The 24,638-nt window shown below is 37.9% G+C and overlaps 1 protein-coding gene across 2 annotated transcripts in view; it reads right to left on the bottom strand.

Moving 5' to 3' along the window:
- Nucleotides 1-7,219: 7,219 nt before the first annotated feature.
- LOC134536279 (protein obstructor-E-like) overlaps nt 7,220-24,638 on the bottom strand; it is a 47,134-nt gene continuing 29,715 nt past the window's right edge. The window contains exons 4-5 of one of the 2 annotated variants that reach the window (XM_063376013.1): nt 22,638-22,851; nt 7,220-7,708 (exon numbers count right to left, since the gene is read on the bottom strand). In XM_063376013.1, the coding sequence (XP_063232083.1) occupies nt 7,603-7,708; nt 22,638-22,851 (320 nt within the window). In that variant the 3' untranslated portion in view covers nt 7,220-7,602. Of the gene's footprint in view, nt 7,709-15,835; nt 16,443-22,637; nt 22,852-24,638 lie in introns of those variants that run through there. The other variant, XM_063376024.1, reaches the window with a different exon arrangement.

The raw sequence follows: 24,638 nt of genomic DNA, 5'->3' as shown, positions 1-24,638 counted from the left end.
ATTATTTTACCTTGCATCACAATCCGAAGCGTCTCTTGATGCCCATTTACAAAAAAACATGTTTTCTTATCGCATCTGAGTAGAAGAAGAAATTTTTTTTTTATGCGCGTTGGAGAGTTCGGTTGTGAACTCCGAAAGCGTAAATGTGTTGTCGCAATGCTAGTGTGTACATTGGGATATGTTGGAAAAATATTTATCTAGCATTTGCTAGGTAAAAGAATACATAGGTTATGGGCATGCTAATAATAGGCTTCTTTATTTGAATGTTCTTTATTGTTATTTCACCAGGTTGTCAACCTGAGATATAGTATAGCCTAGAGGGGCGTTCTATATTTTATATTGTTTTTGTTTTCACTCTTGCTAAAATAGGCATAGACGTGATTAGATAAATATCCTCGGAGTTTATGCATCTAATAATGTGCGAATAGTTCATAATAAACTTATATTTTGACGGCAGGTCAACAAATATCTCACACTGATGTCTTACGTCTCGTCCCATCCACTGGCAACCTGAATACGTCAGCAGCGGATAACGGGCACACCGGAGCCAATGGAACTCACTAGAAGCAACAACTGCCTTCACTAGAGCCATGTCACGTTCCTGGGAGGACGGATGGAGTCCGTCGTGGCGGGGCGTCTGTCTTCGGCTGGTCACTGCGGAAGTGACGGGCACTCACGTGCCCTGTGCTGGAGGTTGCGAAAAAAACAGGCACATAATCACGGGTGGAGAGTACATTTCAATGATTCCTGTGATGGGGAATACTGAAATTTAACGTTTTCATGCGAATACGCCATTGCTGGTTCACACTAGTTGTAGAAAAACCTCAATAATGGACAAAAAAAGAGGTTTGTGTTTGTTGTCCATTATTAAGGTCTTTCCGTGAGAACCAGTATAAACCTTCAATGGCGGATGCGCTATGTTAGGAATTGACAGGAGACGGCATGTTGTGACGTAGCACATTTTTACCTCGCCGTCGCCATATTGTTCCGCCCAAAACATTTAAGGAATACTTCTTGATAACATCTGATGATGGTTAATAAGTATGAATCAGAGTCTCCGTCGTTTAACACAGTCACTTCCTTAAAAAAAAGTCATTTAAAAATGTTTCCACTATAAAAACACTAACCTTCAGCCAATGTGTTGCGCGTCCAATCAATATGGCTTTACAATAAGTTGAAGAGGAAAAAAAACTGCCTCAGACATCGTCATCCACGGTGATTCAGTTCATGAAAAATTTAGATGGGGAGAATATCTGGGAGGATGTGATGTAATATAACTTCACAAATAAGATCATTTCATATAAGTTTTCAGAGTTCTCCTTTGCTGCGTGGCGCAAGTGTTAATGAACAAAATCTTGACGTCTTGTCCACATTGAAGTCACTAGATGCGATGAGACTGTAACGAGATGAGAATTGAGAATGCAAGGAAATGAAGAGTGGGGGAGAAACAGGAGTGCTCCGAAAGAAATCCCTTCCGTTCACGGCAACGTCTAGCGTGATTCCCATCTGAGAAAAAAATAATGCTGGTTATAAAAAATAATCAGTAACTATGTAGTGATGGGATGAATTTTTAGATCACGACAAACGACAGAAGATTAAGTAAGGGTTAAAAGGTTTAGCATGGCTGGGTTCTCACAAAACCTTTGCAATTAGCTCCAGGGGTTGGGTTCATATTAAAGTCGACGCCTGAATGTTTACGCCCCTCGCCAAGGCAATCCAGGAAACTCGTGTCTGAGTCTCGAGTATTAGTTAAGGGCAAGAAGGATCTACTGACAAAGCATGTAAGGTATCATTATCAATGTGTAGGAACATGAAAAATTCGCTGATTCTTTTCGCGATAGGATACAATTCAACTATGTCTACCTATAAGCCGCTTCCGCTGTTCGTACACAGTTTGTAGGGAATAATCTTAGCCAGTGAGAAACCCTCAACTAAAGAAGTACCGAATCACAGACTACCCACTTGTGACGTCCCCCAAGTCAGCAGCCAGTGAAAAGATGACATTTTCCTAAATATTCAGAGGACTGTGGGGTTTATCATAGAGGTCATTGAAAAAGGGAGTTATTCCGGTCCCTAGCAATGTAGTGATGACTCCAGAGGGCTTTAGGAGCATCCAACTTGCTGGTGAGCTGAGTGGAGTAGGGGGCCGGAGGTGGTGCATAAACTGAGATGGGTAGCCTCAGTCCCTTTGCATAGCCAAAAGCTCTAACGCTCTTCCCGGTTGCGTATGCGGCGTATCCGCATCCACGCCCGTGGGGGCCCCAGGGCGGTAGGCCTTACGGCTAAGAGCGCTGGGTTATCAAAGAAAAGGGGGGAAAACCCCTTGAAGGTCCCTAGCAATGTGCCATCGTCATCTTTGTGTTTACATGAGGTTCCACTTTTCTGGAGTTATCAGAGGCGGGAATCACGTGTTATGAACCAGTTCAGAAAACATAGATCGATTCTTGTCTCCCACACCCGAGGGGAAATAACGACTTCTTACAGGTTTATTCGTCTCCATGTTTGTTGCAATTGAGTATCTCCAATGTGAGCCTCCATTGTGTACCTTCCTGCTTAATTTTAAAGTCCACGTGTATTACTGAACATACATATTTTTATTGTTCAAGTGTATTAATGTGGTATGAAGTTGCATTTCTAACGCTGGAATCACAATAGCGTGGCACAGGTATACCGTCAGGCGTTACTGTGATGCGTGTCAATTTTTTTGTTTTCGAAAGCCGGTTAATTTGGGCTCTGATAATTATATCATAATATTTTTATTTGAAAGGTTTTGTTTTCTAAAATAATCTGTGGTATATTTGAAATGTGGTCACGTACGGTGTTTTTTACAATTGAATGTTAAATTATAAATAAACCAATTTCTCTCAAACACATCGATTTAGTATACAATCGATTTATTATTGGTCGTCGCGAAGGTAAAAAGATGTATGTTCACAACAACGCGAGATTTTGATGTCGCATCGTCACGTTCGCATCGCGTCGTCGCTCTGTCGTGATTCCAGCGTTAACACACGTAACGGCCTCGCATCGATTACCCCTCCCCCTTCGCCTCCCCCCCCCCCCCAACTCACCCCAACCCTTACACACTGCCTGCGCGCACGAGCTAATCCGTGTCAAGTGTGCGGTGAGAACGATGGGGGAGAAACTCTAATTGCCGGGACTGAGACCTAGTTTTTCTGAAGAAGTTTTAGGCCCACCCGCTAGATAGTAGCTTTTACAATAGATTGCTAACATGGCTACATTTATTGGGAGAAGTAATGCATAAGCTATTATCGGGTTAAAAAAAACAGTGAAAATATATTTTGGTAGCCACATATTTTGTGGTATGGCATACCTGAAATTTTTGCATATATTCTACTCATTTATATAGAACATGACCCTTTTTTTATTACAAAACATCATTAAATGTTTTTTATTCGCTCAGTTTAAATCACCTTTACTGAGCAATTATTCGTAAAGTAGATAAATTAACATTGTAAACCTAAAACTTGGGATTTGAACCTCTATACCGAGATTTTAATTTTTTTTTTTTTTGCTAGTAGTTACGGGCCCACTCAACAGATAGCGTCACATGTCGCGCGACACGTGGTTTCAGTGGTCGCACCTCTGTGTCTCCCTCCTTGTTCTGTGACGAGAACCTGGCAGCGAGCGAGCGCGCGCTGGACGCGTGCCGGCGGACCGGTCTCGCTTGCGGCGTGAAACGGAAAGTGACCGTTCCTCTCCCCCACACCACCAAACCACCCTCATTTTCAAGCCCCCCACCACCACTCTATTCCCGCTCCCCCCCCCCCTTCTCCTCCTTTTAGCACAAGGTGTTGGACACCAGAGGATGGCCACGTATGCTTGATTACATTGCAACCGGGTGAAGCCGTTTCCCTCCCCTCTCCCCTCACCACTCAAATCTCGGATGTTGACCCGCGCCTTGTTGGTTGGACGCCCACATTATTGGCTGAAGTGTAGTGTTTACATTGAGACCGTGTTTAACGACGGAGAACCTAATTCATAACTAATTACTAAAGGCCATCAGACGTGGTCAACGTTTCTGACGGAACAATATGAAGACGGCGAGGTAAAAAAAAAAGGCTACTTCAACTAAGTCACACCGCATTTCGTCTCCCAGCAGCTCATAGCTCTGTGGTGGACATTCAGTTTTTCTACTAGCTCAACGCTAGGTAAGTCGAACCTCCGAAAAAAAATAAAAATAAAAACTTTTCTAGCTTTTACAAACATCTCGTCATTGCCTTGTCATTGTATTTCCGCTGTGTTTGTCTGTGCTGTTTTTTATCTTCATAACTAATTTCCTTCCACGGAATATTTTGTGCTGCATAATATTTTAAATTGGACATCAGCTGTTTTAGACTTGCTCTCTGTAGATATATTTAATTTTATTTTTTATTTTGCAGTCTGGAATTTTTTTTTTCATGGCGCACAGTGCAAAACTTCAATGGTGTATGTCCAAAGAATTGTATTTAATCGTTTATTTTAAATCATATGCGTGAAAAAATCGCAATCAATTTGGCCGAAATGCAGGGGAGACGCGAAGATTCAATGGCATGGAGCGTCCACTCTGCGCCGGTGTTGTGTTGTCTCCGCGGCTCGGATGACGACGGAAGACTGCGATGACGGGTCGTCCGTCTTCCCCCGCCCCCTCACCCTTGTGACCAGGGAGCGCTTTCACCCACGACACGCTTCGGGCAGTTACACAATTCGAACATTTTTAAAACATGCGGTGACTTCACGGAGTTTTCCTATGCTTGCTGATCTCACCCGCGTCGAAAAGTGAAGAGTTCACCGACGTTCTGGTCCGTGTTACAGTCGCCATCATCAGGGAAGCAGTCTGAGGACGCTGTTTAACTTCACCTATATTGTAACGCTTGCATGTGATTCTATTTCTTTTCTGACATCCGAATTAAAGATACTTTGGCTTATAATTAATGTTTTTCATAATTTTGAACAAACTACCAGCACTACAAAAGTTATCATTGGCCACTTCAACAAAATTATAGTCTCAATACTATATCGTATAATGTTATATATTTTTCCTATATTCATATGAAACCAAGTACATTAAATACCATGAATATCCACTGTGTTTTTAAAAGATGCCTTAATGTTGATCAATACTTCAATTTACTGTAGGAATACAACTAACTCGTTATATATTAGTTAACATATCTAAGCTATCTAGTAAAACAAGATTAACTTTACAGTATAAGTAACATGATCATAAATCTATCAATTTTTTTACGCTCTCAAAACTAATTTTTCATTTTGGAAGATATAGTTAAAATTATTTAATTTTCTGGAAATAATTTTTTTCAGTATTTATTTGGAAGTGATTCCGCCGGTATACGGCCAAAGACTTCTGTCTGAATCACGTGTTAAACTAACTACTTTTCCAAGAATTCTAATTTTTTGGCGTCGAAGCACAATGAATGAGTGAATGAATGTACGAGTGAATTGGATTCTAACATCTTGTCAACATTGATTTTATTAAAAACTAATTTGTGTTATGAGTCATTAAATATTTAGTTTTATGCTACTACACACTCATACTATGAAAGTGTGGTAACTATTAAACATCATGTAGGCCTACCTGTTTGGAGAATTACTAACAATCTTTCAGTGAAATTACACTGAGTTGCAATATTTCATATCCAGAGTGTAGATTACATAGATTCAGAGACAGGTTTGTTCAACTCAAATATTTGTTTGTATACGGCGAAACAAATTAGAATCTGGTAACAACAAAATATTTTGTTGGGCTAACAAAATTTTGTCGATTGAAAAATTATTTTGTACGCCTAAAAATATACAGAAGGATTAAAACAAAATTATTTTAATAGAATAACAATTTTATTCTTCTTCTAAATATACCTATAATGTTTAAATCAATTCTTAAAAGTCATACGTCCAAATACAAACAAATATTATGTTAGTTTTTTTTTTGTACACAAGATTATGATAAATTGACATATGTTTCTAATATTTAGTTTGATTTCTAGACGTAACTATCAAGGGCGCCCTTGACCAGGGACAAATGGGGAGGGGGCTCCCCAACCACCATCTTAGCTCTCAGGGAAAGGAAAAATATATAGTTTTGTCAGTTGATTTCTTTGAAGAAAATTATTTAAAAGCCTATATTACGTAGAAGTGATTCAACACTAAAATATTTTTCATAGACCATTTTTGTTACAGATATGCTTGCATGTTGCCATTCGTCTTTGAAAATACCCCCAGATCTGGAGCCCACCCCTACAAACTACCATATGGGTGGCCTTCATAATCAGGGTGTTATTTTTATCAATAATAAAATTCAAGTAATATTTTTCCAATTAAATTGTATTCCAAGTATAAAAACATTTTGTAACAATTTATTTAGCTCGATGAAAGTGGGCAGCAAGTTTGGGATAAATCATCTGACAGCTGACACACGCAGCGTAAGCCGACAAGGAAAAACCTCAGCACACATCAGGTTTCGCTTGGTTGCGTAAGACGGTGCATAAGCGCGGGCAGTTGGAGTCTTGTGAACAGGTTTGTGCTGGGGCGAGTGTTGCGTGTCGCACATAACTGTTCACGTTCTTCGGTTATGAAGTTAAACCTGATCGACGCATTCTTTTTTTATTTTAATATACATATTCCTGCGTCACTCTTATTATTATTTTTCAATTAAAAAGTTTTTAAGCAACGTAAGTAGTGCTAGTGTCAAGTTTGAGTTATTCATGTCAGACAGATATACCTGCAAAAATACTGTAATGTGATTACAAATTGGCTTAAGCCCCACGGCTTCGCTCGCACAAACGCTATGGAAACATAGTGTGAGAAAAATTCCGAAATCCTTAAGTAAAGTAAAATAGGAAATAACATTTCAGTTGTTCATAAGTTTCTATTAATTTCATAACGATTTATTCTGGAAGAAATTAAAATTCAAACAATATAATGACGTCACCAGTAGTACCTAATGCTTTTAAAACAAGAAAGTTTTAGTTCTGTTTTACATTTAACTCTCCCAATCAATAATGCAAATAAAAACTTTAAAATGTAACTCCTCATCAAATTACACTAAACGTATGCTATGTATATTTATTTATATACATATACATTAAAGGTCGGAAATATAAAAACTGACTATATTATGCAATAGAATGTAGCACAACGGTAAACTATACAAAACTTAATAATACACTTTAAAATAATGTATTATCAGACTTGGCAAAAATTAGGGAAGTTTCACATTTTATTAGTAAAATAACACAAAACACCAAAAGGTTACATAAATTGAGCAACTCTATACTCCAGTAACAGACATAAAATAAATACACTATATGAATTTTAAGTCACAGGGTCCCAGCGAGTACAAACGTCTTCAAAATGCTTTAGGTACTATTAGGTTTGGTTATCATTCAATAATTTTTGACACTTATTTTTAGTTTTTACCCCTCTCAATGTTCTTTAATTTTGAGAAAATGTTCATTGAAAAGTCGTTTACTCCAAAATTCTCCAATTTTTCCACGTCGTTGTCTACGCAATAGATATCAATCGTTACAAATAATCTTAACCTGTCCTTATCCCACTTTATCTCTGAGGCTTTTGCCATATGTCTCAGTTCCTGTTGAACACCCGACGTTTGCCGAAGTCCTTCTTTCCGTCTCCGTCTTCGTCGTCGTACAGGACCTTGAAGGCCGGGTGGTCCTTGTACCAGTTCTCGCTGAAACAAAGGTTACCAAACAATCAAGATTCCTTTCCTTTGTCTTACACCAACGTTTATTAATGTATACACTCTCTCAGGCACAAAAGCAAGTCTTTCATCCTACTTCTGTGAGCCTTTTAGCTGCATTCGTTTACAGACGTAAACATGTTAACCGCCAGGCCCAAGTATTACTCAAGGAAAAAAAAACAATATTTTCAAATGCGTTGACTCTCCGAGAATTATTTGTGGTTCAGGAAAAACTTCACGCATCAGTACCTAGATAACATCAAAATCCAGCCAATATAATTACATGTATCATTACAAAGGTTTTGATTACTTTTGTAAAATATCACACTGAAAGAAAATAAAACTTTCTTAGTATCATGTTTGTCGGAATATATTAATAACCACATTAATATAACCTTAAACCTATGTCCAAAAACATTTTATACGACCACGTATTAGTTAGTGCAAATGATGAAAAATGGTGTTTTGATGGTCATAAATAATTGCATAACTACCTTAGTAGGCATAATATGAAAATATTTAAGAGATGCAATGCTGTATGCAATATGTTAAAAACGTTCAAAATATTTCCGCTGGATGGAATATGAGAAAATGTTAAATCGATCTTTTTTTTAATACTGGAGAAAATACAGGATGATATGTAGGCAACATTAAGTTCTTAAAATGTTCCAGGAGTTAATAGGATTTCCAAAATATTTCCTGAATAATAAGGTACTTCGAAATCTACCTATGCCTGTAGACTGTGCCGAAAGGGATTTTTTTTTTTGCAATTATGCCTTACTGTGAGCAACTTGGCTGTCCCAATGATACCACAAACTCTAGCAGTGTGGGTCAAATTATGTCGTGGTAAACGCAACAGTGCTAGTAATTTAGCTGACGTAATAGAAAATATGACCTCAGTCGCATTATAAACAAATGCAGTTCATACATCATCGCATAATTCATTTTATTTCCATGTTACTAACTGGTATCTTGCTACGTGTGGTTTACACAGACTCGTCACGCTTCCTTTTTAAGACGTTTACCGTTTACATTTTGACATATCCCTGATCGGTCGCAACCCGCAGCTCTAACTAAGCGAGCCTCCTCAATTCGCCTGCGACTTAGGGGACCCGCGAAGCTCGTTCGAGGTTCTATAAGAACTTTCTCGTTCACTTGACCGCAATGTGGCACCGGATCTCCCGCCCGGTGTATAGGCTACCCACACATCTTGGACGAGCAGGACAAAGAACATTCTCTACTGTAAAGACCGTTTTACTGATGTATATATAAGACTCCGGTTGTGTAGCGACACGGAAGAACCGAGTGAGACAGCTTCAGACATCGTTGCCGTACGAGTAAGCACTGTTGCTACGGTCCACTAGTGGGGTATGGTTGTGACGTCACTCGTATCGTGGGTTCCAGGTGCAAGTCCAGCGGCAGCAAGAGGTTACTCGCTCGGCGAGTACGGACCTGGTATCATTTCAAAACCAGTAACTCCGTGGACGCGCGAGGGGACCGACGGCAGAGAAGCGAGGAGGCTATCAGCTGACTGGGTTGAGTTCGTGAAGATATGGTCACATTCGTTGGGCGAGTGCGGATACAAGTGCCGACAAACTGGACGGTCCCTGATGCATCGCGACTGGGGGGACAGGTAACCCGACTATGACGAGGAGGAGACGACTCCAACCCGGTTCAGACAACGACAAGGAAGAACTCTGGGCGAGCTGTCGCTACGCATCACGAGCTAACTTACACGCTCTTGTGGCTTGAGGAGCAGCGAGTGCCTGACCTCCGAATGCACTGGCTTGGCGTGTCTGTGCGAGTCCCCGAGGGCGCGCTACTAGACGGATGACGGGTGACCTGCCTGGAGTGTGGCGAGTAAAGACTGCGAGTTCGGCGCTCGCTGGTGAAGACGTCAGAGCCGGGAACAGCAGACTCCTCGACAATAATGAGGCGTGTAGTTGTGTCGACAGTGACCGCGTAATCGGGATGGTTATTGAAATGCTTAAACGAGAAGTTAACGAACGCTGGTTGTATATTCTATAACTGTTTATTTTTGATAATGATGCTAAGCTCCATTAATAATTTACGCTGGTACATATACACTTTCTTATTTTTACACAGTGTTTTTTTCACTGATTAGTAGTAATATGAGTTCTATCGAAGCCCTTTTATAATAAGTAAATTAATTATATGGACTGGATTAAGTAGCCAGCAGCCCCTTGTAAAGAGACTATAAACTTTATTTTAACACCATATTGTGTCTATGTTCACAGAAAACCACTTAAAGATCCTCATTTAAGTGAAGTTAACATTTATAATATACAAGGCGCATAAATAGACACTCGTGTTTTGAATTATTTGTATCTTTCTGTCTCCTTGTGAAGTTTGTGGAATAAATAGTACATATATTATTGGAACTTCGTATGTTGTAGCTCATGCACTATAGCATACGTAGTTATCGACCCTTACACTTAGTGTAACAATCTTTTACTCAAGGGAGAGTTAATATTTGAAATTGTTAGTCTTAATAGGTATACAGCTTATATGTATGCATTTGTTAACGTGAATGACTGTTAAAGACTGGTTTTCAGATTTTCCGGGTAATTGTGATGTATCATAGACAATATTCAATTTTAAAGATTTTGTATATTAATTTTCTCATGTAATCGTGTGGCCTTGTCCGTATTTGTGAATCATCTGACAATAAAACGTATATACACATATATATGTGTATATAGCAAATGTGAGTACAATTGTTATATTTGTATTTCTCTTCATAAAAGCAAGAAAAAATGTCGAAATGGTATCGTTTGTCCGAACATAATTACAACGTAGGTTTAAATATGTACTGCATGCATTATGGCCGTTGTTAGTGTTTCACGCAGTTGTTTGCGTGGCGCAATATCATTTGATCAACTTGATTACACCTACTCTTCGCCAATTCAACAACGCGTGGTCCAAAACTCTTCAGCAGCGCGCCTTTATCTCGTGACGCCCAGTCTTGCAAATATCTAGCGTGGCAGTTGCGCCTGAGGGTAGGCAACATATCTTACGCCGAGTTAACTCTGTGTGTGTATGTGTTTCGTTGCGTGAGTGGAAATAGTTGGAATTATGCGTTAAGGGACGGTTACACGGGTATATTAAACGGGATAGCAACTAGAGAAAGTGAACTCTCCTGACTTCTCTACCATTCTATATATGGCGGAGTAGCTGTGCACACACGTCATTCTAAAAATGGGATGGTTCATTTCAGAAGTGACTTCCAGCTTAAAATGCGCCATCGTGTTCGACGTCGCAATCAAATAAAATGTTTGAAAAATTATGGGGGGGGGGGGGGGGGGTCATTGTTGCAAGAGGTACGGGAATATTTAGAAAAGCACAGAAGGGAGAAAATAATATCATCATACGATGCTGTTCCATGTCCCTGTTTCTGTAATGCACACTTTATGTTCTACGGGTTTTAATTTACGCGGGACAGTTCTACAAACTTTGTAGTTTTTGCTTCATATCGCCTCATCTTCTCGAGTAAACTAAGCTAAACGTGTCTTTGAACTTGACTGCACCGGTTCACACAGGTGAAAGTACACGGCCTGGTGAGCCGTGTGGTGGAAAATGCAGGGGTGGGAGAAGGAGAGTGGGAGAGACACTATCCACATGTGCTATCTCACTCGATTCTCTCAACTTCTACCAGCCTGGGACTCTTCCCAGTGCTTCCCGTCGTGCTTACCGCATGAGGTAAGTAGCTCGAAATTTCGTACTTATCCCGTTTACTTTGCCCGCTCCTCCGCTAAAGACTCCCTCACACGATCAGTTCAGTTCCCATTTCGGACTGCTCAATCCGAACTGACAGTTTGGACTCAACTGAGACCCTCTGCACACACTATCAGTCCAGGTGCTCAGTACGTAAATAACAGTTGGACTGAATTGAATCGTTCCCCACACACGATCAGTCTTCTGGTTTGTGTAGCTGTTGGGTCTATCGTTTCATCGTTGAATATGAAATAAACTTTGGATGTTTCAACTGCAGTTGCACTTTTAGCTAGAAAAAGAAGGGGGAAACAGCAACAAAAGAGTATAAACAAATATATCTGCCACGTCACTCAGCTGATGGACTGATGGATAGATTTTTGGTACTGGGAGACACTGTTCCCACACACGGCAGTTCGGACTGGGGGTTCTCAAGCTCACAGTCCGATTTCATTGAGAAGGCATCAGTTCATCAGTCCATAAGTTCCAACTGTGTAGGTCCAACTGATGAGTCCGAACTGACAGTTCGGACTGATCGTGATTAGTGTAGTGGCCTGTTTGCTGGCTCGCCCACCGCAATTCCACTGTGACCTCGGCGCGCTTAAGGCCCTGTCTCACTGTCAAACTTTCGCTTCCATCACCTTACAATGTGTATGTCAATGTTGGAGGGTTATGACGTCATCGAAAATATCACTAGCGCAGCCATGTTTGTTTGACAAGTTTGGTGACTTGAGTTTCCATTAAATATTTTGCATATAGGACTGGTTCTCAAATATGTTATATGTTGGATGCTGAATGCAATTAGCCAATCAAAATCGTGCCTATCGTAAACGTAAATTACGTCCGTTTCCGTCACAACGATATCTTTCAAATGGCGTAGAACACATGGGCGATTAAAAATTTTATAAATGTTAAATAATTAAAATTATTTTAACATGAACATCTTATGCAAAACGTTTTTATATTTTAAAAAGAAAATTGTTTCTTTAACTTAAATAATATCACTTAACATTTGATTTTATTATTTAACGAATATTATTCTGAGTTAAATTTATAAATGTTTAAAAAAAAATTAATGTACAAATAGCATAACAAGTTCAAAAAATCTATTCAGCTCTGTTATGCGTTATTTAACTTCGAAATGAGATTAAAATTGAACAGTTTTAGATAGATCCGACCAAAAATAAACTTTTATAGTGTGACATGACTTAAAACAAATCTGAGGTTATCTGTCCAAATTTATTTGACGGAGAAGATTGGAAGCCATTTCTGTCCACAGTGTGACAGGGCCTTCCGCTACACCTACAACAGTTCGTTCTTGGTCACACATACTTAAAGCTTTGTACGGTTACAGTGTGTACATGTATTTCTTTCAACCTGTATGTATTATAATTTAGACTCTCGATCCACCGGTTTTTTTTACCGTATCTGATTATGAAAATGAAAGTGTTCGCCCTTGCTCTATTGTTATTGACCCTGTTAATTAACACATAGTGCACATTCATGCTATTCAAATCATATTCGTGGCACAGTTTTACAACAGCGAACAGGTGTGACTGCAGAGAGAAGGCGTGACACAAGTTTCTCCTTGAGTTTCTTGCAAGAGCAAGGCGTTCTCGTAACCTTCTTGTAAAAGGTTAAGTCATGTTAATCAGTACAAACATTTACAAGGAGCTTTGAATAAAATTTAATTGGAGTTCAATTTTGAATCCTTAAACGTATTTTGGTTAAGAATGAAACCATGAAATTGTCTTAATTCACTTGAGAACTCTAGTAAAAAATGTTTAGACTCTGAAATCCAATATATGCCATGTGCACGCATGAATCGTATCTGGTCCGAATGCTGTTCATATCCTAGTCTGATCTGGAGAATTAAGTTATGTCACTGGAGGCACTATGAAAGATACAATGCCACGCTGCCAGCTAAAGACATCTTTGATAACAGATGTACTAACAAAGTTTTCTTAAGGTAGAGAGATTCATTTCATCTTGGATAGTGATTTAGCCCTTCTTTAATTACTTTACAGATTAAATGAACTGTAGATTGAGTGATTTCTGCTGTTTTCGTAAGAGATAAAAAATGAAAAAATAACAAAACACTTCTAATTACGTTTTAAGATGTGATGAATATCTGTATATATAAGCTATAAACTTATTTTTATCATGATGGGTCCAGTCTTCTAACTCTAAACTTTAATATAAAAAGTGAAGAAATATATAAAAAAATCTTTGCTGATCTACCTCAACCAACAGTTTAATAGGGCCTTTGATATATATTCAAATATAGGGCAGACATTACCTTTACGCTATTTAAATCTCAGTACGGTAAAAGAAAAGTTGCAAGTATGCAGTGTAAATTATATCTCTATTTGGGTCTGACATCTTGATAAACTACACCGGACAAATTCACATTTCCATACGAACATGTTCCTAATATTATATACCTGTTTTTTAGTATTTACGTAAAAAAATGCTTTTCGCACAATAAAGTCAGTAAACTAGACAACTTAGGGAAATACGGTAAAATTGGAAAATATGTATAGTATTTTTTTTTTGTGTTTGCATATGATACACATGGAACTAAATTTAATTTATCTCTCTTTTACTGAACATAGGAGACAGTGAAAAATTAGCCTACTATTACGTTTCGACATGTATAGAGTATTTTTTTTATTGTCGACTTCATATTTTAACAATTCCGTCAAAACATCACTCCGATGAGAATATTACAATATTTTACAATCTTCTGGTGCAGTTTACATTGTGCGTTGCTGAATTTGAATACAAACTATTTTGAATGAAACCGTTTTAAAAATATTTCACAATTTTTAAAGTATCTCAAATGCAACGGTTCTAGTTTATTGCGATAAAATAAAGAAAAAAATTACTACATTATTTTAAAGTTGTTTTATGATGCCTTTTAACCAGGTGGCAATGATAATATGGCTACATCACCCAAGCTATTAAGTGGGATGTGTTTAGTTCAGTAGATAATTAATTGCATATGTGCACTATACTTCTACGAAATTTCTAAAAAAATATTTATGAATCTGAAAAATATAAAATTTTAATTTAATGGCCCAACAATATATATTAATTCTAAAATAGTGTTAGGTTTAGAATTTTTTGACGTGACAACGTCTAATAAATCGATGAACGCCGGCTGCACGTACGAAAAAGTGTCCCGTTACGCACATTGTCCCGTTTAGCTGTGTCCCGTTACGCTCATTTTATATTGCTCTTTGCTAACCTGAACCTCCTAGCATTGCGACCGAGTCCGTGGCGTAATTCTGTTTTCATGCATTTCAATGTAACATTTTCATTGCTCTTTGCTAACCCGTTCCTCCTAGCATTGCTGCAGAGTCCGTGGCGCAAATATATTATTTTGTTGGGTAAGCTATTTTCCTTCACATCATCCTTGAAACACTCCCATTCGTTTCCTACTTTTCCTATCATCGTCATATACTTAACAGAATAACACAGATCGGAAGAAGTTAAATAGCAAACATGTATAAAAGTTATAGTTAAAATAATCTCTTCGTTAAAGTAACAAACATATTTGAATTAATGAGTGAAAATAAAAGTAAATTTATCAATTAAATTTTATATTTCATTTCACTCCTTCTTTGTGTCCACACAAAATAATGATAATTCAATAAAAATGATTCAATTTTATTCATAAAAGTATGCAATCATGTCATCAATGTTTTGTTATGACGTTTTCACGTTAAACTATCGTCCGTAAACCGACTTTACAGACAACCAATTTTTTTTTTATCGTTGAAATTTTGCTAATCGATAAATATGTTCACTGCATTAAAATAAAACGTATAATTATAATCTCTAAGTAGTATACTTGTATACAGTAAATTATCTGTGGCTAAAATTATAAAGTTGTATTGTCTAACTGTCTTGGAACTGCAATGAATTCCCCCCCCCCCCCTGTAAAGGAATTGTAGAGGATTTAGGATAAGTTGAATTTTTCTTAAACAAAAAAACTCTGACGATATTTTTTTTTCAAAATATTCTTTATAGCATAAAACAAAACCACACATTACATCTCTGTTGAACAAATGTTTTTTATAATACAAAAAAAGTTCTGCATTGGTTTAACTTTAAGTAACACCATATCTCGTTTAAAAAACGAGATTATTAAATTACGTGCAGACAATTTTATTCCACTCCTTTCCCTGGAACAATTAAATTAGCAAGAAAAAATAAAAAAAATTGTAAATGTGGCTCTCAAATGTGAGCTTGGAGTTTGTCAAATTACTGAAACCTTTACGAAATCAAAAATATTTTTACAGTAGTGCGTCTAATAGAAGATTGGGTAATCATTTATCTTTCATTATTAAATTGTCATTGATGCTTTGCATTTAAAGTGTGTTTTTTTTTTGCGTTTGTAAATTTACTGAACTTGTAATACCAACAAATCAATTTTTAAACATTCTTGTGACCAATCTTGCGTAACTGAACTACCTAGTTAAATTATAGCTGGCTTTAACAATGCAAAAATTAGATTTATACTTATTAAATTATATTTTTCCTAATTGAAACAACAAAACCAGTTTCCTTGTAAGCAAAACAATAGAAACGTATTCAAATTTATGTTGGAGAAAAAAATTACATGAGTTTGGTAAAATGGTAACAACCATGAAATAGCATAAGCTAAATTTTTTTTCGCGCATTTCCGCTGACACCAAACGCATGACTTAGTATAAAAATAATCACAAACTGTAATGAATGAAGACTGAGTAGTCTGTTTACAGCCTATTAACTTCATGCACTCATGTTCGTGAAACAATGACTCGTTCCTCATTCGAGTCGGATGTTTTGCCGACTGCTCTCAATACAGATTACGAGCGAGGCACCGCAAGTTAACACACTTCTTCGTCGACGATGCGCCGCTCCCAGAACTCCTAGCGAGTCCTCGCCTTACGCCTTCTTGGCCTTGGGTTTCTCCACTGCCGGGTTGTCTTTGTACCATTCCTCGCTGAAATTAACAAAACCACGCACTATTTAACTGCGGAAATGTATCTTTGAATCATACAAATTATTAACCTTGTATGTAAATCACTATTTCTTGCTGAAATAATTTAGAAAAAAAAATTTAATACTACTTAAATATAAAAACTACTCCTTTCTAGACATTTTTATATAATTTGAGCATTACTTAAATATATCAACAATAGTTGTTAAATCGTTTAAAATCTTCCCGTTAAACTATTTGCGGAAAATTATTTTATTTTAGCATCTCTCAAAACTTAATTTAAAACATAATTGGTAATGTAGCTTTCAAACACATCGAAACGTGCAAAATACATTTTAAAAAATCTTATAAAATGTATACAAGCAAATTGGTTTTTTATTTTTGTTAGTTCATAAAGATAGCGCGAAGCATTCATCGAGTGTTTGAATCATTAGTTTAATTTTTTTTATTTATTTCAATACTTTTACCTAATGAACTGAGTCATGATTAAATAGATGGAAGTTGTTAAATATGTTATTTATTAATTCGTTTACAGTCTATTTTGTTTGAAATTATATATTTCAATCTACTCTCAAATTGAGAAGTCTAGAACCCTTCAAAAATTAAATTTGTTTATATATTCACAAATTTTTTTAAATCACTTATTTATAAATGTTTTTGTTCTGTACTTGCTCAAATATTTTTATTATATACAATACCGCATATAGTCTTCCAAAAATATCTTGCAAATATTCTTTGAATAAGTAAAATATTTAATTAATCGTGTAACTGATGTTCAAAAATTATTAAATTTGTTATTTTAATTAGTCAATGATCAAATATATTTTACTTTCAGAACAAAGTCGTCATTCAAATAAAACTTACTCGGAAGTAACCTAATAATGATTTAAGTTCCAGAACCTCATTTTAGAGAAACTTTTCTAATTAAAGTCACTTGCTAGTTAAACATAGAAAAGAGGAAAAAATAAATGCTTTAGAAGGTTTGGCGTCGTGGAATATTAGCTAAATTATTATAGTGTATGTCAAAAAAATCTGTTCTATAATATCACGATGTCTAGTAGAGATATAATTTAAAATGTGATTTAAAGTTAAGCTCAACGTTTTCATCAACAATGATTAAAATCTCAAATGTATGGTTAAAATTAAAAAAAATAATAATAAACAGTTCTTCTGGGTTAATAAATTTAAAACAAAAACGCACATGGTCACTGTTTTTACCATGGATAACATAAAAGAATTAGAGGTATTTTCACTCCCCGGTGCCTTCCCTGTCCCCCTCCAACCCCCCCCCCCCCCTTGGCCACACCAACTCTTTCCAAAACACTTTTACCTTTTTAAGATACAACAAATAATACTTATTTCAAAAATGAACTTTAACTTCATATCTGCTAGTAAAATGAACCCTAGTGTAAAATAAATGTTCGTCATCAAATGTCACAATTTAATATTAAGGCTGGTCCACACGCAAAGTTTGGAGCGAAGATCCACATGTGCGGATCAAATTGTTGCAAGCAAGACGTAGCGTATGGACAGGAAAACTACCCAGTCCTGTGAGAAGAAGGAACACAGAGACGGAAGACCGGGCAAAACCGCTCAAACCTCAGATAACTGCACAAGCAATACGATAGGTTGCGCAGGTAAGTTGGTGCGTGTGCACACTAGCTCCATCTTCCGTTCCGTTTTCACAACAGGTTTCGTTCAAGGGTGGCCCACATAAACAACATTCTTATTGTTTTGTTGTTAATGACGAAGATAGCTGACATTCGTCAGTTCTCTAAAGAGTTTTGATAGAGTGTATCAAACTTTACGAATGTTACCCTTGTTTTTGATGAGTTAAAAGTAAAGAGTAAAGTTACAAGGATAAGAAAGTGGCAGACGTACAAAGTACTGGGAGAGAAAGACAAGGTGGTAGGTCACGCGGAAAACACCTTCATGTAATCCTTGCACAAAACCCTGTAGACGCTGAACATTTTTTAAGGTATATTGTAATTATGGGTTGTTTAGACATAACCTCCGTAAATTCCAGTACGTCGTAGTTCCTGCCAGTTGCTAGAAACCTTAGCGCTGTAGTCTGCCTCTCATACAGAAATTTTGCCATTCGACGTGTGGAGTCACTAATTGTAGTAAATGAGTTTATGTTCCGACGTCCATACGTAAGTCTTTGGGTCAATCTTCAGACTCATCTTCCAATTTACGAAGTAACCTTACGTGGGAAAATTGGTTTCTTTTGAACATACAGTGCCTGTACCACATTTAACATTGTTTCCTGATATATTTCGACCTTGGAGTCAGGGCCGCAACTAAGGGGGGGCAAGCGGGGCATACGCCCCGGGCGCAAAGCTGTGGGGGGCGCCGGAATCGCTTGCATTGTAATTCTATTCCTACTACAACTGGTAACTGGTAAAAAGTTTTTGCATGGAAGATACAGTAGCACAGAAACTGTTACATATAGGTATGGAAAATGCTTAAAAATAGCACCATTTTTCCGTGGGAGGGCCCCTGGACATCCGCTTTATTGGTGTGGTATGTGCAAAAAAGAGGGGAGGATGGGGGGCGCATGAATCCATTCATGCCCCGGTTGCCAGAGACTCTAGTTGCTGCCCTGCTTGGAGTTTAAATAAAATAGATTACAAAATTTGACCGAATTAATAATTTTTCTTCACTAGCTATCTGGTACAATTTTCTGAGTAAATCTTTGTATATGGACGATCTGCATAGTTTTGACCGCGCAAGTATATGGTTGCATGTGGACCGACCTTTAGTCTAAATTGAATCTTGAAATAGCCCAACACTATTATCAACGAACTAGCTGTACTTGCAGCTTCGTACGCATTATACGAAAGAATTCACACAGGTTAACTGAAATTAATAGAAAAGTTGTGTGGTTATTGTTTACCAGTATGTACATTAAAGTTCAAGTTACATTAAAGCTTTCGTGTGTTCCTCGTTTCTGATAGATTAGGAGCACGCCCAATCATTCACTACTGACTTTCAAGTTGACAACAGAGATTTGATTTTAAAAATCCTCTTAAAACATACTTTAAAACAACTTGAAAATCAACAATGACGACAGTTCCAAAGGTATTGTGGTTTAAATGTACCCACTGCCACCATCCTGGACACCAGAAGGCGGTGATGCCCGAGTTACGCCTGGTGATTTCGACATCTCTACTGTGGGATCTTGAGACAATGACTGATTGATCGACGCACGGAATACGAGAACGAGTAGAGCCCTGGTAGCGCAATCCGCGGTACACGACATAATGGTGCAGCGATAAAGCTTTGATACTCTCATCCGGGATTGCCCTGGCAAGAATTCCGGCTCCAAACATCGAGGTTTAGTTTATTCCTCAGGTTCCCGAGATCACTCTGGACACACTGAGGAAACTGAGCAAAGAAAAAACAAAATACCATTTTATTTAACAAGTTTACAAGACACCTAGCAATAATCAAACTGCAGTACCAGCAACAGAATTGCATGTGTACACAATCGTCTGAACCGTGGAGTTAAGAATTTTCAAGAGATGGCCATGGTCTGACGTCGTTGAAGTCATTTTATGCCCCACCCCAAAAAAATTGCTAAAATGGTGCTTGACCACATGCGATAATAGTCAATCAAGCACAAATTATAATTTACATCTTTAAACACACTCACTGCCATTAAATAGAGTCCATTAACTTTTTCCGCAATGCAAGTGCTACATGCACCCAATGTTATCATGTTCTGGTGTACCGCAAAACAAGGCGCAGGCAATCAGCTGAACAAAAAGTGGCTTATCGCAGTAGCCACTTAGAAGTGCGTGCCGGGCCATCACATGGTCCATACTATAGTTTATAACCGTTTTGTGTGTTTCATCAACACGTATATGGTACCAACTACCCAAAAATAAACCGTTTATATACTGACAGCCTCTGTGTGTTTGGGGAACTGAAATCCTCTCCCTAATACCCATTCATTTTACTGAGTACAAATGCTGGCTCGCTTCCTTACAATACGCCCCAATTACTTGCATTGATATAGTGTTTTCCGTCTTTTACAACCCCCGTGTAGAAGAATCCCGCAGATATATGTACTTTTATTATCCTTCCACCTCACGACTTTTTAAGAGCATTTTCATGAGTCGGATGACCTATAGATATGCGTTGACCTAAGTGTATCTACAACAACGCTGGAAATATACAAATGAAGCTACAGAACAAAGTATTTTCAAGTATCCATGAACAGAAATAAAACCATTTTACCAGCCACCATTAAAAAAAAAAATCTTCACAATTAAGACGTTGCATCGAAGAAATAAATTTCTTGATTCTTACATTTCCTACCAAACTGGGCGTACACCAGCGTTTGAAACGGTCTTTCGTTCCCAGTTTATGAACAGTGATTTATTTTATGTTTAATTTCAAAAGTGTTCACATGAGACTTCATTATGGGTCTCACTTTTTTCCTTTTCTCGCAATTTTAGTAAAGTTCTATTTCTTTACATTTAACACTAAAATCTCTCTTGTATTTGTTATTCTGTCATTAATATTTTCAAGAGATATTTACTGAGTGAGATATATTGGGTTAAAAAATTGCGCAAGAATTAGGATTTGCTATCACTTGCTCAACCTTTTACGCACATATATAACATTTAGTAATCTCTGTTGAAAATGTGTTACATAACAGCACATGTAAGAAAGGTATAGAGTTAAATTTATAGAAATATCCCTTAGCTAATTATATAAAAGAGAGAATTTAAAAAAAAAATAGAGGGAGTCTTTCAGTACTAGCCTGTGATATGTATCATGTAACCTATCGTTTCACGAACTAAATATTAACACAACACGTATTTTAATGAATTTATATTAAATATTATACAGAGTTATTTCCCAACGTATTTATAACGTATTAGAAAAGCCACATGGCAATACATTGCGCTGTTCGAGACTAATGTTAGCGGAACTAACATTAAAAACCTGATGAGAAATAGTTATAATTCGTTCTGCTTTTGATAACTGTCAGATGTGGGTCAAGGTACCTTACACACAGTTTTGGGGGCAACAAAATTGTTGCCATCTAGCCCCCTCTTTTACATTTCTTTGGGTTAGCCAGTGTAAAGTGACCCTTGTGTACTTGGGTAATGGTCCACACACACACACACACACACACACACACACATTGGCGATGATTTTCATAGCGGTAAGTAACGGCAGTATGGCACATGCAGCGGTGTAAGAAGAAGCACATACTGGAATGAGGTTTTGCAGCGATACAACAGTGCGGCGGTACGAGCTCATCACCTTCCATCCCGACAATGTGCTCTGCAGAACCCTTCTATTACCGTCCTCGTCCGCCGCCTAGGCCTATGAGCGCTGCAGGGTGGAGGAACTCCTGTCAGCCCCCAAGGCTCGGTCTTACACAGTTTATCGAAGGAATCTTCAACTCAAATAAACGAATAGTTCTTCGTTATTTCAAATAACTGAATCTTCGTAAAAACTACGCCGTATTTAGATTTCCGAGTTGTATATAATGGCCATAGGCGTAAACCCCGGGGAGACCCCTGGAAACACAAAATCGGAACTGTGAAACGAGAACTATAAACCTACCTCTTCCCCCACCCTGGGAATCCCGTGGATTTTCGACCCTGCTAAAAGATGTTAAAATTCACGCAGATGCTCATGTTATGATCACTTAGCGATTAAGATATTTCTGTAATATTCAAGTGAGGTTTTTTGTATACTTTAATAATTAAGGTACTTGTAATTTTCCTTTCAATATTAAATTTTGACTTTTTATACACAGAATTTTTTTCTGAAACAATGTTATAATTATGTTGTGTTTAATATAATCGTTCTTTTTAACTCTAAAATTTGTAAAAATTATGTAAGAGATCTTAAGTTATTTTTTATTATTTGTAAATTTTTTAAATGTTTACATTACTCAAAATATCGCACATTGATTAAAGTGACTAGATTCACTCACACAAGCTTGCTTTCGTGAGTGCTAAATTTTCCTGTTTAATTTAGTGGATTGTAGTCAAAGTGTAAAAAAAATAAAATACTCTTAGTAGGTATCTGGTGAGAAAATGGTGATCCAAAAATCAAGCCCAATAGAGCTGCGAAAAATGAAAAATGAGGAGAAAGTGAAATAGATAACCAGCTCGACGCGTGAGGAAGGAAGATGGATGGCTAAGGAGGGGGGGGTGGTTGTCGGCTCACCATCCGGGCACGTTCTCGGGCGCGTCGCACTTCTGCTCCTCCTCGTTGTAGACTTCTCCCAGCGAGCAGCCCAGCTCGCGGGGCATCACGCCGTTCAGGCACACGTAGAACTTCTGGCAGTCGTCCGGGTGCGCGAACTTGGGGTGCGCCACCGCCTGGCTGCGACCGTCAGCCTGCTGCTCCTTGGGGCACTCGAAGCCGTCCTTCAGCTTGGCTGCGGGCACACACACGCACGCGTTCAAACATACCGTCTTAGGGAAGACTTGAGAAACAACTACCTGTGGCTGGAGCCACTCCAGTCCGCGGGTTCAGGGGAGTACGGAGTTAGGAATTGTCAGGAGACGGCATGCTGTGACGCAATTGAAGCCAAAACTCTTCCGCCCAAAAATATTGCGTAAATGGTGCTTGATAACGTCTGGTGATGAATTAGAATCTCTCGTCTTTAAAAACTTTCAAAATTGTTTCCATAATGCAAACGCCACACTTCAGCCAACGTTTTTGGGCGTAAAAACCAATATGGCGCAACATTAAGCTGAAGAAAAACCAAAGGGCTGCACACACTTATCATGAAATCATGCGGACGTGGCCACTCCCTAAGATACACAAATACAAATTCAAGAATTTTTTCAACTAAGAAAATTCTAACGCTAAAATCAAATAAACTAGAGAGTCAGATAAGTGCATGGGTGAACCTATAATTTGTGTACCAAATGAAGCTGTGACAAGAATAAAATTTTGATGGGCTAATTTTTGGGTGTTTGAGGGGAATAGTATTGAATGCTCCCCTACCCCTCTCATTTGGTTCAAAGAAAAGTGGCTGGTGCTGTGTTCCTCCCCCAGAAAATTTATCTACTTTAAAACGCATTTCGTCTATCCGATTACCTTCAAGGTTTTCTTCCAAGACGTGAAATTTTTAAATAAAACGTGATCGTTATGAACGAAAGACATTTACACTATGTATGTACTACTGCTTCAAAGATAAGGCTACATACTCTATAATTTTCCTCATTTAGTGACCAAGAACTGAGCCATATATTCGTTATATTAAGCTGGTTAATGAGTGCCTTTAGAAAAGTGGTGCATAGCCCCTCCCTGCCCCTCCCAGACTACGTCCATGGAACACTGTGAGACTCTTTGAAGATTTTCTTCGCCATCTTTGTAAAATCTGTGATCGTCCATTGCTATTTGAAGATTTCTACCTGTTTTATTTCAACACCATCTAAACCACTACATCTACTAAATCCATTTTCGTTCCTCGTTGTGATCATCCTTCAATTCCTTTAGTGCTAAATCGCATACCTTATTTCCTAAATTCCTCACTTAATGCCATTAGCTGCTCTTGCACCTCACCATTTTTTTCTCCCCAAATCATCAGCAAATAGCATGGCTTCATCTTTTCTTCTCCAATATTTTCTTACACTCTTTTCATAACTCTCTCCAAAACTGTTATAAATAACAATGGGGACATTGCACTACCCTGCTTCACTCCGTCGGCTTGTTTGAACCACATTGTCATCCCTCTTCCAGTTATCACACTACTCTTCGGTTTCCCTTATACATACTTCCAAAATTACATATTTACCATTCTCTTAGTCTCAGCTTCTTCCATAGCCTGCCAAACACATAGTCTTTTCACACTGTCGTTTGCCTACTCCACGTACAGGAATATTATTACTAGATCTTTCCTAAATTTGTATCTTCTCTCCATTAGTTGTCGTATGGCCAAAATCAGGTCTTTTTCTCTAAACCTATGCGTTCCTCGCGCCATTTTCCTCCCAAGCCCTTCCTTATCTTACTATCCAAAAACTGTTCATACACCTTTGCACAGTGACACATCAAAATAATCCCCCTATAGTTCTCATTTATTTTCCTGTCTCCAACTGCTTGTCAACAACTGGGACTTGTTGCAATGTGTAGCTAACAACAACCCCCCACTCCACCCAGCCACAGATTTCTCCACCCATGGCACATGCGCGAAATTACAGCGCTTGTCGTATTACT

Source organism: Bacillus rossius, chromosome 1 (assembly GCF_032445375.1).
Source record: "Bacillus rossius redtenbacheri isolate Brsri chromosome 1, Brsri_v3, whole genome shotgun sequence".
Lineage (NCBI taxonomy): Eukaryota > Metazoa > Arthropoda > Insecta > Phasmatodea > Bacillidae > Bacillus > Bacillus rossius.
This window is presented reverse-complemented; position numbering and strand designations above follow the sequence as displayed.